Source organism: Amblyomma americanum, chromosome 11, assembly GCF_052857255.1.
Source record: "Amblyomma americanum isolate KBUSLIRL-KWMA chromosome 11, ASM5285725v1, whole genome shotgun sequence".
Lineage (NCBI taxonomy): Eukaryota > Metazoa > Arthropoda > Arachnida > Ixodida > Ixodidae > Amblyomma > Amblyomma americanum.
The window spans coordinates 112239790-112256000 of NC_135507.1; the positions used below are offsets into that span (position 1 = coordinate 112239790).

The window sequence follows — 16211 nt, forward strand, 5'->3', positions numbered from 1 at the left end:
AGTGCTATCGCATTTTGGGGCTACGAGATGGACTGGGAAAAGGAACACAACAGAATTCACACCGATGGTGCATTTTCAACAGCTGACAAGAAAGCTGAATCTGGGCCAACTGGTGCACATTTTTGAGGAAAACCAGTCAAAAAGACGAGGTTGACGACTGGAGTCGCGTGCATTCCTCCTCTCGTCCATCTTTTTGGCTGGTTTTCCTCAAAAATGAATAAGTGCAGCGCTAGCACACCCTCACCAATCAGCGCGTCTATGCATGCAGCCTGCACTGCTGCCCCAGCATCAATAGCCACAGAATGCACATTGTGGACGCTATTCCTGCCCAGCACCCGTCGCTGATTGAAGACGCTGCTCACAGGGAGTGTGCGACAAAGGGTACAGCCTTTATCCATCTGTGCGTCGCCAGTCGACAATCTTTTTTGCGCTCGTACTGTTGCCTTGTCTATGTGTCGCCAAAAAAACTTATGGCTAATGAACAATCTGACCAACTAGCCCGACAACAACTCTTGCTAAAGACAATGTCTTAGCAGACGATATTGCTTGATGCAGCCACTGTTGCCTTGTGCACGAGTGTGTAATTTCTTTGGTGAGAGCCATTTGTCTGGTGTGTGCATCATCCGTTTGTTGCTGAGTAAGAATGTCCAAGGTAGAGGGGCCTTGTAAAGAGCGTACATGTGAAGTCACAGGGATGATTGCAGCTTGTTCTATCGTGATGCATATGTTGTGAGTTAATATGTAGATTAGCATGATGTATGCTACGAACAAACGAATAAAACAAATCCGTGACCACGTCTTTTGCTAGGAAAGCACAGCACACAAGGCTACAATATGCAAAATACGCACATATAGCCCATCCTTTTTCTAGCACACTCCCACTTGGCTCAAGTAACTGTGTACCTAGTAAGGCAGAAACTTGGGCTAGTTGGATATTGTTTGAACTCATATTTTCTAGCGCTTGGTGAACACAAGGGACAAGAACACAAATACACAGGACGTACAAATACACAGGACTAGCGTACATCCTGTGTATTTGTGTTCTTGTCCCTTGTGTTCACCAAGCGCTGAAAATATGAGTTCAAACTGCGTACCTGTCTGTGCATTGCCAGCCAATGACCTCACTTAGCAGACGATCTTGCTTAGCCCAGCAGCCGTTGCTGCTGAAATAAATGTCAATGAGAGAGGCAGTAGCACACAGCAGTGAGACATCCTGCCAGTAACGAAAAAGGAAGTAAAGAAAGCCTAAGAAAAAGCAGAAAAGTGCTAGAAAAACTAGCCACCCTGTATAAGCAATGCCTTATGACCTCGAGTACACTGCAAGCATGGAAGGACGCTAACATCATCTTAATCCATAAGAAAGAGACATCAAGGACTTTAAAAATTACTGACCGATCAGCTTACTGTCCGTCGCCTGTAAGGTATTTACTAAGGTAATAGCAAATAGAGTCAGGACAACCTTAGACTTCGATCAACCAAATGATCAGGTGGGCTTTAATAAAGGCTACTTGACAACGGACCATATTCACACTATCAAGCAGGTGACAAAGAAATGTGCAGAAAATAACCAACCCCTGTATATAGACATCATAGATTAGGCAGAAGCATTTGACTTAGTCGAAACCTCAGCAGTTGTGCAGGCACTGCGGCATCAAGGTGTAGAAGAGCCCTATGCAAAAATACTGGAAGATATCTACAATGGCTCTTCAGCTACCATAGTCCTTCATAAAGTCAGCAGTAAAATTCAAATAAGGAAGCGTGTCAAGCAGGGAGACAAGATCTCACAAATGTTAGTTACCGCATGTTTAAAAGAGGTATTCAGAAGCCTGGACTGGAAAAAGTTGGGGATAGGAGGTAATGGAAAACACCTTAGTTACCTGCTATTCGCTGATGACATTGCCTTGCTAAGTCATTCAGGAGCAGAATTGCAAAGCATGCCAAATGACAGGCAGAGCTTAAGGGTGGGTCTAAAAATTTTGCAGAAAACCGAAGTAATGTTTAACATTCTTGGACACGGACAGCAGTTTAGAACTGGTAGCGAGGTGCTGGAAGTGGCAAGGGAATAAGTCTAGGGCAGGTAGTGACCGCAGAACTGGATCACAAGAGTGAAATAACTAGAATAAGAATGGGGTGAAGCGCACATGGCAGGTTGTCGCAGATCATGAATGGCAGTTTGCCAATATCCCTCAAGAGAAAAGTATACAGCACCTGTACCTTACCCGTACTCACCTAAAGCGCAGGAACGTGGAGGCTAACGAAAAGGCTTCAATGCAAGTTAAGCACAATGCAGTGAGCTATGGAAAGGAAAATGATAGGTCTAACTTTAATGAAGCTCTGAAAGATCTTCCAAGGTGAGCACGCAAAACTGCTCAATCACTAGATTCTCCCGTCATGAACACCTGGGCCAAATACATGCACTTCTACATGCAGCAGAGAACCCACAACCATGTGCAAAAGTTGGCGAGTCCTTTCCGGCGACTTTTTACTCCTCACGTCCTCCTCTGTCGAACACTGCTACATAGTTCTGTTCAGTGATGGCTATTGGTTAGATTCTTTCAGGCGTCACGCAGCTGCCATGGCAGCGGCCATGGCAGCAGCATCACTCTGGCAGGTGAGGAAGTTCCACCATCCGTGCAATTCTGCGCAGATCAGCAGTGAAGTGATGAGCAGGAAAGGTGTGAAGACACTGAAATTACCTCAGCTTCTACAAAACGCATTAAAAAAATTCTTGCTGGAGTATAAAGGAACGTCTTGCTGGGCAAGTTGGTAACTGTTCATTTTTGGTTACAGGCGCAAAAAAAGACACAGCACAAGGCAGAAAGACGGGAGGCGCTCCGTCAAGTCTTTCTGCCTTGTGTTGTGTCTGTTTTTCGCGCCTGTAACCAAAGATGAACATTGCTGGAGTATATTTATGAAGTACGATCCGTTAACATCCCAGGGATGCCACATATTGAGAGCCCCTTTCAGAGTCTCTTTCAGACAGGAAGAGGGCAGAGTGGATCAGGGAACAAGCACGGTTTAATGACATCCTAGTCGAAAGCAAGAGGAAAAAATGGGCTTGGGCAGGGCATGTAACGCGAAGGCAAGATAACCGCTGGTCCTTAAGGGTAACGGAGTAGATTCCAAGAGAAAGTAAGCGTAGCAGAGGGCGGCAGAAAGTTAGGTAGGCAGATGAGATTAAGAAGTTTGTTTGGCACAGGGCAGCACAAGGCAGGGTTAATTGAAGAGATATGAGAGAGTCCTTTGCCTTGCACAGCCAGGCTGCTGTGGCTGCAGTTGGCAGCGCCCCTATTGCAGTACCACTACTATCGGTAGGCACACTAGCCAGTATCAAGACACTCGCCAGTATTCTAGACGCTGTAGTTTACAGTTCAAACACTTCGGACGTGCTGCCTAGAAAAGCCTGCAAAGTGGCCAAGTTGAGCCACAGTGTTGATTAAGCAAGATTCGCCCTGGGGTGCAAGGTGCTGCCCTCGCCCTCACCGCATTCACATGGGCAGCCGGGAGCAGAAGGGGAGATCACTGTTGCTGTATGAACCTCCGGGCCCAAAAAAGGGGACGCAACCACAGTACAGCCGCAGGACCATCACAGCATGGGCCATGAAATTGCAAGACATGAAAAAATGTCGTGCAGGCTGCGCCTAAAAACAAAAGAAAATTGCAAAAAAGGGGACCGTTCTGCCGGCCAACAAACATTCCCCGTGTCCGCCACTGGCCCAAAACGAGAACCTGCGCTACTGCGGCACCTCTGGATGGTGTGATGAGACCACAACGGCCTCTGTTTAAGGAAGGATTCCATCAACCAAGTAAATACCACTTCAAAGGACTATAGACGCCAAATTTTTGGTAGTGCATTTTCATGTTTCAAATGATGCATTATACATTAGAATACATGAATCACTGCATCATATTCGCCTATGGCCACTAAATAATTTGTAATTGAATTTCTTCCCTCATGCTGTTTCAGTTTTGTGAACCAAATAATCGATGTGACGTGAAGTTGGCCTTTAGGTCACATGAGGCATGAAAAAACTGCAATATAATTGCTGGTACGTAGTTTTAATTCACTCCAACACTTAAGCCACCCTATTTCAAGAGCTAGAATGACAACAAATGAGGTATCAGTAGTTATGCTGCCTTTTTTTTATGCCTCCCGTGACCTAAAACCAACTACACGTCACAAGCATCATTCAGTTAAAGGAGTATAGACACCTGAATTCGGTAGTGTGTTTTCTTCTCTACAACCATGCGGAAGACAGTACTATGCATGACTCACACTGTGGTATTCGCCTATGACCTCTAGATAACTTATAATCGAATTTCGTTCGCGGTTTCAGTTTTGGTTTCAAAAGCGGTACGGTGACTGTGAAGTCAACATCGGCTTTTAGGTCACGTGAGGCATGGAAAAACTGCAATATAATTGCTGCTTCTACATTCGTTGCCATACCGTCTCCTGAGACAAGCTGGCTTTACAGTGTTTGTGAATTAAAATGACGAAGCAGCGATTATATCGCAGTTTTTTTCATGGCTCATGCTAAACACTGTTCGTAGTGCGAGTCGTATGGGTGTCATTCCGTGTTTAAAGAATGCATGGTCATAAGCCGGAACAAAGAGCAATTTACAGGTGAGATTGTTGAAGCCAGGAAAATAAGAAAATTGAAAGACAATTGTGTTAGTGTTTCTTCTATATCGCTCTCAGGGAAAGAGCTCGCTTTTCTTGAGAGTGATAATCAACGGTAAGCTGGTCATTTTGTTGCAACTTGCGGAGCAATAACTGGTCTGGTTTGCTGTGTTTTTCAAGCACCCTCCATGAAAAGCAGTTCACGCAATAAATAAACACCAGATGAAAGTTAGCGCACTTGTTGTCTTCTTCATGTTCGTCCTCAATGTCAAGCGTTAAAAGTTTCATCATGACATATCAACTCGCCTAAACAGCCACTCTAATCAAAATTTAGGTGTCTATGCTCCTTTAATGCAACCAAAACAGCGTCAACAAGCAATACAATTACAAATTCTCTAGCGGTTGTAGGCGAATATCACTGGGTGATCCATGTATATAAATGCCCAATGCATCACTTCAAATAAGAAAACATGAAAGCAAAAATTTCGTGTCTATAGTCATTTAGCAGCGGGAGAAATCAAAGCAGCAGCATTCTCCTCATGGACACAGCCAAGTGGACGTATGCACCTACCCACTGGGAACACAGGGCAGTGGATTTAAGAGACGGAAACTGCACCACAGGCCAACTTCGATGGACAAACTGCTGCAGCTGCATTAGTACTTTTACAAAGGTGGCCTGATTGCGAGCATGCTTACACTGCATCTAGAAGCTCTTCCTAAAGGCTGCGAGGACATGCACAGCAACCACAGCACTCTGTTTTGCTAACATAACATGCAAAAAAAGCAACACCACCTTTTCTCCCATTCATGAATGTTTATTTCAATGGTCCTTGGATCCGACTACACGGCTCATGCATGCCTAAGGTCAATACATCAAATTGAAAAGTTTATAAGGAAACAAAAATGATAGAAAAGTGGGATAAACTGTGGGTGAATTGACAGTAGCCAGGACAGTTGCCATTTCATCCCAGCTGTGCACACAGTTCACCTTTACACATGAAGATGATAGGTGGTTTTCTACTGGCTGGGTGGGGGAACAGTTAAGAGAAAAGATATGCCAACAGATTAGGACAGTGCTGTCACCCATTTCTGCTCACAAAAGCTTCATACAACGATTGTACACCAAGACATGCTTGCATCTGTGCCTACGCTCGGTCAGTTCTCTGCAAGTGGTTAACAAACTGTGTCGTGCTCGTACTCCTGTCAATGCCCAACAACAGCTGCCAACAGATATGAAGCAGAACAGCACTGAGCTCAATGAATTTGGCGAAACTGCACAGCTCCGAACAGAAAAGTCAGTAAATGGCAAGTGACGCAAGAAACTGCCCTCGTGAGTACAGTTAGGCACATTAATGTGCCAAGCACTTAAAAAAAAAAGTCTTGCAAAAATGATTCATGTTTTTAACAGCACACCATTGCTTCAATACCAATAAGACACTACTCAATGAAACTGATACCACACTGAGAAAACTTGGTGTAGGATACATGTGACCATGCTGAGCAGACGGCCTCTCAGTTGGCCTTCTTCTGAAGAGGTGCCCGCCTGAACACATCGCCTTCGAGAAACTCAAACTCATCTGCTGCCTTACTGCCGCTAGGCCGTGGCTGCTTGCTGGGTGGAGGCCCGTCGTCATCTTCCCCTCCTTCAACGTTGACACATCCGCCTTCGTCGGTGGAGTTGTTGTCGTCGTCGTGCTCGGACTCCTCGCACCCGGTATTCTCAATGCACTCGCGAGCTGCAGCAATGACAGCGGATGCAAACGCTGGGTCGCGACGGATCCTGGAGCATATCAGTGAGACGTCCATCTCCACAGCTTCCCGGTGCAGCCTCGACTGCTTGTGCCTGAGTTCGCTGATGATGAGTCCCCCGCAGTCCTCGCAGTAGCGTGACTGCGGGTCTGGCGGCATGAGTGCGTTGGGCGCGTGCTGGAGAAAAGAGGTCAGGGTGCGACCCCTGAAGATCTTGGAGCACTGGTCCTCCGGACAGTTTGCCGATACCTGCAACTGCGATTTCCAGGGGCGCAAGCTGAAGTAGGTGCGCGGCGGACCATCCGGCTCGTAGCACGTCCAAGTGGCCACATGGCGGCGCGTTTTTGCCTGCTGCTGCTGCTGCTGCTGCTGCTGCTGAGGCGGCCTGCCGGCCCTCTGCTGCTTATTCCCGCCGCGGCCCGGCGGGTACTGAGGGCCCCTGTAGGGCCTGTTCTGCAGTCCATTATTTTGGCTGTAATGCGGCTGCTGCTGGCGGTGGTGCTGCTGCTGGCGGTGCTGCTGCTGCTGTATTTTCATGTACTGCGCTACCGGGCCATTCTGCTGAAGAAAGGCTGTGTACTGAAGCTGCTCCTTCAGCCACGACTGGTACGTCATCAGGTCTTGCTGCATCTGGCCGCTGTTTGGCACCAACTCGTTGTTCATCATTGGCGGCGGCTGGTTATAGTACTGTTCTTGATGGGGCTCGCGTCTCCGCTTCCCTGATGGCTGTGGCGCCTCACACATATTCGCACTGGAGGGAAGCTTCCTTTCCTTGCTGTGCTTTCTCAACTCGCTCTCCGAACACCTGACCGGTGGGCACCTTTAGCAACGGCGGCACAGATCTAGAAGGCGAATTAGGCGGGAAGTGCGCATGCTCGGTTAGTACAACACACACGCCACACACGCGCAAAGATAGGCGCACGCCTTCAATGCACCAAACAGTTTCTACTCGCGACGGGGTAACGAGTCCGTGCGTGCTGCGACAGGAAGTCGTTACGGATCCTGGCCTTGGGCCACCGGCACCAGTGCTAAAGCAGCTCACGCGGACACAACGACGCGCACACGGATTCCCACAGCACTGGCCTCTCAAATGGGCCCGTACACACGCGACGGAAACGCTAAACAACCTCGTGGGCTCTCGTAGTCCCGCCTCTCCCTACGTCTTCCTTTGTGCTCTGCGAATAGGGAAGCCGAGCAACGGCACGGCGAGAGAAAAAAATCGAAACTCGCCTGTCCCTTGCGTCGTGACCGTTCAATACTGCGCACAGGAATCGGCGATCGTAGACGTCAAGCAGTGATGCGGCGATTAATGCGCAGAAATAATGCAAAAATCTTTGGTAGATGCCTTCACATGCCGACCTGCTGGCTTCGTCGTCAAAACACTTTATGGATTGGCTCGACTCGGCCCGATGCGTCTGGTTTGGAATATTCCCGCGTAGGTCTCGATTTGGCTACACTAGAGTCACTAACGACACGACATGTTTTGAGCCGAACGCGGAGTAATCTTGCTGATATTTACGCATGCTCATTACGCCACCTGCACCATGCATAAATCACCACCTTCGTACATACATCCGCTGCCATTGTGAACAAGGAACCCGTACGGGCCCTGAAACGTCAATTGTTTTTCTTTTTTTGGCGAGTGCTACTCTTTTGTTATTACCTTTTTGATTTTGTTGCTTAAGTTTAGAGCGCACAATGTTTTCTCAGCCGTACGCTATGGCTCGGCGTACTGGCAATGGATATGTGTATTATCTACTTCTAGAAGCATGTCATTCATTGTTATTAAAAGTTACACAAAAGCACACAGGTCCATTGTACAAGCTTAAGACGTGCTGTAACTGATGCTATCCTTATGCAAAAACTTATATAACAGTAAGTACTACTAACGCTTGGCAAAATCTTGTTTTCTGAGGGCAGAAAAGGCCATGTTGTAGAAACTTGCAGACCAAACCAACGGTGAATTTGGCTGCCACCTGACACCACTGCAGGTGGGAATAAATGGAAGACAATCGAGAGGGCATATAAAAAATCTAAAGTGAAAAATGGCTCGTCCGGCCATTCGCGAGCAACCTGCTTGTACAAACGGTATGGACAGCACACATTTCAGTTGTTTGTTCAAGTAGCTATCCTCAGAAGATGATCTTTGACATTGTATTTTTTTGACCGAAAACTCTCCGACGTACTGGAAAAAGAGCCCCACATTACCCCTGTGACATTGCTTGCACCAGGAAGAATAGTTGCGTAAGTTTACAACTAAACACTTTTTTTTTTCTAGGATGCAATATTTAATACAGTGCCATCTTATTATGTTCACAAAATAGTAACTGGCATGTTTTAGTTGTGGTTCTAATTTGCTTTCGCATGCTTGCATGCATATGTGTCTGTCATGTAGGACTGTTGAGAGAATTCATCTTGACTAATTAATGAATTCTTAATATTCTACAATTCCGATATATAAGGCCTTCTTGAATCTGCAATTAATTTTTCACTTCGCTTTGTAGTGACCTCTCTGGCGCTTAAATACGCTATGTGTGCTGCTCTGCTCATAGGAATGGCGGGAAACCAAGCTCCCCCAACAGCAAATTTCTCTGCCACTGCTTTTGCATATAGTTATAGCATGGAATGAGCAAGTTTTTTATGTTGAAATTAACGAAACTTTATTAATGAAAGTAATAGGGAAGCAATGGGCCTGCTGATGTTAAGAGGAAGAGCCACCTACGCCCTCCCACAGCACCGAAGCAACACCAGCTAGGCAACGTAGCCGGCAGGATAGAACTGCAAATGGCGGCCTCATAAAGGTGCTGCAAGAAGCGAATAAATAAACATCGAGTTCAAGTTCACATTGCTCCTATGTGCATTCTTTTTCGGTCGGCACTGGTGCTGGACTATTAGCTTCCTTCGGCTTCCACAGTGTCCTGCATTTGCGTCACTCTCGCTGGGCTCTTCATTATTACCAACATAATCATGAGCAGGCAGGTCTGCAAGGTATAAGTGCGGGTTCAGTTATTGTTCAAATAAAAGTTGGAAGTTCAGCACTCTGTACTATATTCTTCTTCCTGGTTTGTGTTCGCCCTGCTGATACATAAGGTCTGCAATGAAGTCCCTCTCAGAATTGCACATGTTATGAAGTACACACGCTCCCATGACTATACGACAACACTGCATGATTGGCTTTGTGTCGACAAGGTATAGTCATCTGAAGCATTGCTTCAGAAGCCCGAAGGTGTTCTCAATGGCAACTCTCTGTTGGCTGTGAAACTTGTTGGATCTTTTCTTCCACGCTGAATAACTTGAGCCATTGTCCTTGTATGGCGTTAAAAGCCAAGGCAAAAGGGGATACGCGGAACCTCCGAGTATATAAGAGTCTCCGCATTTGGCCACAGCTTCCTCAAAGAATGTGCTTTCTCGCAAAACCCGAGCATTGTGTGCTGAACCGGGGAATCCAATAAATACATCCAGAAACTTCTTTTGGTCGTTGCATACACCTCGAAGTATTACCGAAGGAAATTTCTTCCTATTAATGTATGATGCAGTTGATCCCTCAGGCTTCAGTGGCCTCTACAAAGCAGTGTAAAGCGTGGATAGACCACCCATGACATCCCTTCATGTATCAATAGACACCTACTTTTCCCTTCCTTAACAACCAAATTCCCCAACAAACGGCCTTGAGCCTCCCTTTCTAAATAAACAGCTCATTCATTCATTCATTCATTTCAACATGACAGCCGTCGATACGTCCGACGGTATTGCGGCGGCCTTTCTCTCTGCTTTTCGACAGGAAGGCCATTTTACTGTGGGCTATGTTGGAAGCGCTTGGCCAGCATATTACCTCTTCGCTGATCAAGTGCAGAAAATTTAGCACCCTTTGTGTGCACAGCACAACCGATGACTTGGATACATCAAATCTATGAGCAACTAAATACATACTTGTTTGAGCTCCAAGGTAGCACCTAGTAATCAGGCAACTTTTCTCTGCTGCGATCTCAGGACGACCCGAAACACGTTTAGGATAATATGGTGATAGTTGAAACTACTTCCACAAGTCCTCAAAGGTTTCACGAGAAAGTCTAAACAGTTTCCTAAATTCAAAGCCGAAGTACTTCGTTGTCACCAGTTCAAATTAGTCATTCACCCAATGATGCTCGACCCGTGCTACTTTGCACAAGGCAACAGAAAGAGTGCTCTTAAATTCATCATCACTGTCCAAGTCAACGAGCTCCATTGCTGCTGCCACCAGATGCTCCATTTTCCACACCGCACAGGTTTTCCACAAACAAAAACAATGCTGCACACATGTCACAAGTGTGAAGGAATGGCCGCAGCAGACAAAGAGACGAAGGCTTGCACGCTCCTGCACTTTCACACTCGATCTGGCCGCTACACTGAGAGCGCTATAGTAGGATATAACTTAAAAAAACAGCAGTTGTTAACACTGGGCCACGGTCCGCGGCGTACTGCACCACTCCGCTTGCCAGTCACAAAAGTAAATGAAGTCAGCTCTTTAATGTTTGACATTATTAAGCATGCCAGGTATCGGAAGTTTAGAGCTAATAACTTTTTTCTCGTGATTAGCTTCTTGTTTAGGTGACAAGAGAAGTTTTAACGACGGACTACTTTTCTGCCATGGAGGAATTCTGTGCGGCAGTCTTGAATGTGGGCGGAGCGTCACTGCAGACTTACGTTGTATCCGACTATAGCTACACTTACACTTCCAGAACTAGCGCTGCACTTGCACGGAACTTTTGTGAACCAGTGTAGCCAAATCGAGGAGACCATAGATTACCTGGTAATCTAGCAACGTTGAGTATAGCTGCTGGTAGCTCATGTGCTAGCTAGCTCCTAGCAGCTTCCGTTAGCTTGCTGTAAGATGTGGTTAGCATGGTGACGTTGCAGTGCTCTATAGGTCGTGCCCAATCTGAACGGGCCGCAAGGCATGCTAGGTACTCCCGACTTCATTCGGCGAGATGCGTGCGTACAGCCACAGCGCTTTGCTTGAAATGCAGAACTTACAAGCTTGAATTCGGCTCTTTATGCGTTAATACACGCGAATGGAGCTGTAAAAAAAAGCCAGCATGCTGCACGTGCGTTATTATGTCCACGCTCGTACTTCCATATTTGAATTAATGGCAAAAAAAGTTGTAAGTGCGAACGTTTTGGCGTGAGTCGTCTGTTCGCACAGAAGCTTAGGACACTTCATTCACTTGCTAAATGTTCTCCTGTTGTTACTATTATCATGCGGCTGCTACACTGACCTCTAATATATGTTACGGTACAAATTTACGCGAGGCTTCGTGCTACCAGGCGCTGAATATATAGACGACCATCAACCGCAGCCTAGCATTACGTATATGAGCGCACTGCTGTGTACATTGTAGCTGAGTGGCTGCGACTGCGAAAAGCTTGCATCATGCAAATCCCCGGAGTACTTGCGGTACTTTTTCTACTTTTTGAAAAATTACAACGCGTAAAACGGGGACTTCAAGGGTAGAAAACACAGAAAAAGCGGTGACTCTCAACTAAAGTTTAATCACAGCAAACAGGCAAATATAAGCGAACAGGCAACACCACAAGGCACGTGCACTATGTTGGGTCAAGATAGGCAACCTCACTATCACGCAGGAGCTGGGATGGTTTGCTGACGCACAATCTTGATTTCTTTCTCATCTTGTATGCTTCTACGATTTCTCTGGTTAATTGATCGGGGTGTTTGTACAATATGTCACTGTAATACAAGGCAGGAAAACATGATTTAGACTCTCGGTAATGATCAACTAAATTCGTGGAGTGGTTAGAATCTAACGCGTTTAGATGTTCTCTCAGACGTGTGTTAATACACCATCCTGTTTGATCAATGTGAATTTGACCACAGGACAGCGGTATTTTGTACACCACGCCCTCAGAGTATGGTAAAAATTTATTATCATGCTTAAAGGGACACTGAGGAGAAATTGAAGTTGGCTTGTATCGATAGAATAGCAGCTCCTGATCACAAAAATGCCACTCTTACTGAAAACAAAGCTCTTGTAATGTAGAAAATAGCAAGAACCAAAATACAGGTGTCGCCGTCATAGGCCAATCTCGCAAGTACAAGCGTGATGACTTCCTAGGACAAGAGGCGCCACCTTGGAGGAATTTTCCTTACTTCATGGAAGCCACGAATCTCTGAGGCTGGCAAAGGAAGGTTGCGCGCCGCACCACTAGCCGTCAGAAATCACGGAGTCTGCGTTTACGTCACGTATCACGTCACTCCGTTCTGTGTCGTCATAAGAGTTCTCCGTGTCGTCATAAGAGTTCTCGAGTTTGAATCAGAGCGGCGGGAAAAACTTTCTCAACTTCGAATCCAAATTTCTTTGAAATAAATGCATCTTTCGCGCCCGGACAAGCGGCAACAAAGCCATGAAATGCCGAACTATCAGATTTTGCTAACAAAAAAAAAATGATAGAGTTCTCCTCAGTGTCCCTTTAATGCCACAAGACGCTACAGATTTGTTAGGATTGCGAGCCTTATTTTCAACAATTGAACAAACAATTGAACAATTGTCAGCACTTGTCACGTGTTTTCTACCCTTGAAATCCCCGTTTTCCGCGCCGTAATTTTTCAAATATGTGTCACCAACTCGCCCGCCTTGCTATCGTATTGACTTTTTCTACGCCAGCCACGGTGGCCTAGTGGTTAGGGAACTGAGTCTACTGAGTCTGAGGACCCGGGTGAAATCCAAAACGTGGCGGCCGCATTTTGATGGAGGCGAAGCGCGAAAGGCACCCGTGTGCTGTGCGATAGAACCCGTCTAACTAATCCGGAGCCCTACAGTACAGCATTCATCATTGCCCATGTATCACTTCTAGACGTGACACCATACAATTTACAATATTTTGTGATTTTATAGTCTTTACAAAGCTTTCACATGCACTGCATCGGAACTGCAAGGGTTTCTTGCCACGCGGTAGCACTGGAGCTGTCGTTGCCTGCAAGCAATGTAGACCACGCTTTAGTCGCTGCGCTGAAGTTGGCACATGCGGTGCGCTGAGCTCCTCCCAAAAGTCTGTACTTAAAAATGCTTCACAACCCTGGCAAAGGTACACAATCTGTTTTGCTGTCGGTCAATGTTCTTATCAGTTCAACTGCTTTTGTCGAATATTTGCTATGGCTTATGGAATAATTACTGCACAAGCTGGCATGCATAACAACTGTCTCAAGCAACTGGATTTCAGTTCGTCTATAATGCAAAAATGCAACTGCATGACAAATGTGTTGCATTTTCTGCCCTACTTTATTCTTTCTGCCAGTACGAATTGCACCGAGCATGCGCCGAGACTTTGTGGCTGAAAACCTCTACAAATATGTGCGTCAAGGGAATGGATATGCAAGTGACATAGCAGCTATTCCAGCACTGAGAGAGGTGCGCCCATTTACTGAGGCTTCGGTACGAGCACAAGAACCTCACTCACACACAAAATTAACCACGCATAGTTATGCACTGCAATGCATTGCATAGCCTGCATGGTGGTGTGGGACAGTACATGCCGTTTGCATATAACTTGCAGCTCTGAATGTTAAGAATTCTTGAGCTTGATTTTCCAATGCTCGTTGCTTCTTTATGTAGATGAAAAAGAAGTACTAAATATATGCTTTGTTTTATGGCATCTCTTGAATGTTCACTAGCTTCAGAAAGTAAATCAATGTGGCTTCCCATAAAGGCAAAAGAGAGCCTGTAGCCATTTTGCCGCCGTGAACTTAGTGCTCGGAGCCTAGTCGAAGATGAACCACCAGCCAATGTACAAACAGATGTCCCCAATGGCGGGCACCTCAGCTGTTGATGCATATGTACAGAAATGTGGAAATATAAAACTTATGCATTGTATGCAAAGTGTTCAAGGTAGGCAAGAAATAACACAAGCAGCTAGGCAGAAGATTAGCTTGCCTTGTGTTTTTTTTAATGAAAAACTCAAGCCAAAGCAAAGCATCAAAGCCTGCTGCACAGCTTCGCTAAAGGCACCACAACATAAACGAAGTCAGGCACAAAGACAAAACAGAAAGCAGACCGCAGCCATAAGCAGAACTAACTCTTCACATAGGCAGCTTTACTGCTGAACTGCAAAATGAGAAAGTTCTTCAGTTGTTAATTGGAACTCTTCTTGTCATGTGGGTAATAACATCTAACTGTTGTCTTGCAAAATTCTTGCAGGCACATTTTACACAGCACAGCATGTACTTAATGAGAGTAATGCAGGAGGTCTGAGTGACAAATAGTAAATTATAATACATAGCACAGTAGAGCACAAAAAATCATGCTTCGGCTTTTCCAGCACACATAGAAGGTTGATAAAAGTTGTTTTCAGCATTTTCTACAAGTTCCTTTGACCAAGCCTTGTGCAATGTTGAACGAAAGGCATTCCCACCCAGCTTTAGTTTTGGTGTGAAAACTGCACCATAGCTTGTATGTTAACTGACTTTGGTAAACCGTCTCTAAGACACTAGTGATACCGAAAAATCCGGAATGTCTGTGAACACAATGTGTTCCTTGGCCTTTCAAAACTAGCAATTTTATAGCATGTTTATTACTCTTTAAGCTTATGGATAATTGACCCGGATGACCGCCAGACCAGCCTCTGCCGTCCTTGCAGCATTCTGCACTTCTTGAAATCGCCAACGTCACTCTCAATAAGTCAACCATTCAGTGCAATATTCCTATATGCAAGCATGCAATGCATCACACGTAAGCTAGAGACGCACTGTCTACTTAACGTGCATGTTCATGCACCTAGACAGTTTTCAAATGACGCTTTGCTCAGCAGCGACAGCTCAGTATTATAACATTTGTCTCAGATGTCAATTCTTCTACATGCCGTACAATGAAAGGTGATAAACAGCTAGACTATGTTGGCTGCTATATAAGATCGGTTATCCTGAAGTGAAGCTTCTCATAACTTACTGCCTCAGAGTATGAAAGGAATGGTGGTGAAAAATTGTTATCACTTTGTAATGCGATCCCCTTGTCTGTCACACTCCCTCTTCGCACACAGGAACGAAGAAACATAACTGCAACATGCGCGTCTACGCAAATGGGGAACTATAACGTAACAGCTCGCTTATAACTTTTCCATACCTGCTGCGTGCACATGTTGACTGGTGTGCTGGTGAAAAAGTGTTTCACTTTGGGCATGAAGTTAGCAAATATATTCTCATATAAGAATTTATAATAGTTTTATTTTCCAGGTTCAACTGGAGGGTTTCCTGGCTATAAGCTGCATGGGCAGCTTGACTGGGTCCAGGAAACCCCTACATGCAGTAGGACACTAGCGGTAAAGGAAATTTTGCAAAAACAGTCACACATACAGTAGTAGATTAAATAAATAAAACACTTGATACATATATACACTGACTCGAATATTGTTTAAAAATGAGCAAACGTTCAACAATCAACAAGTGGAGACACAGAATGGCATTTGAACAAAATATTTCAGCAGCGCAGCTTTTGTACATCCTGTTGCATGTTGATATGTGTTTAAAACATGAGGCAGGTTATAAGACAACATTTGTAATTTATAATCGGTGCGAAAACGGGGTACATTCCATGAGTTAGTACTCTCGTACGTATGTTAGCACGACGCGTGTCCTAAGATGCTAGGGTAGAGTAAAAATCGACAACTGATGCCGTGGAAAAATACATTTTTTTGCAATAATTTGAAATGATACAAAATATCAACGCGGACAACGTTATGTGCTTGCAAGGCGTATTTGGTGGTAGTCATGTTATCAATATTGGCGATTATTCTAACAATTTTCTTTTGCAGTACTAGATGCTTATTATGCTATGTTTAGTCATTGTGGCCCATA

General features: G+C 45.3%; 1 protein-coding gene across 1 annotated transcript; it reads right to left on the reverse strand.

Annotated features, from left to right (window-relative positions):
- Positions 1-1075: 1075 nt before the first annotated feature.
- Positions 1076-7776, reverse strand: LOC144111242 (uncharacterized). The gene is made up of 2 exons (XM_077644464.1): positions 7601-7776; positions 1076-7212 (listed from the first exon to the last, which is right to left on the reverse strand). Exon 2 carries the CDS (start codon positions 7112-7114, stop codon positions 6134-6136), a length of 981 nt encoding a protein of 326 aa, XP_077500590.1. The 5' UTR covers positions 7115-7212; positions 7601-7776; the 3' UTR covers positions 1076-6133.
- Between the last annotated feature and the right edge of the window lie 8435 nt (positions 7777-16211).

What these genes read in the sequence shown, in the direction of transcription:
- LOC144111242 (XM_077644464.1), bottom strand. Translation starts at nt 7,114, where the DNA reads ATGTGTGAGGCGCCACAGCCATCAGGGAAGCGGAGACGCGAGCCCCAT.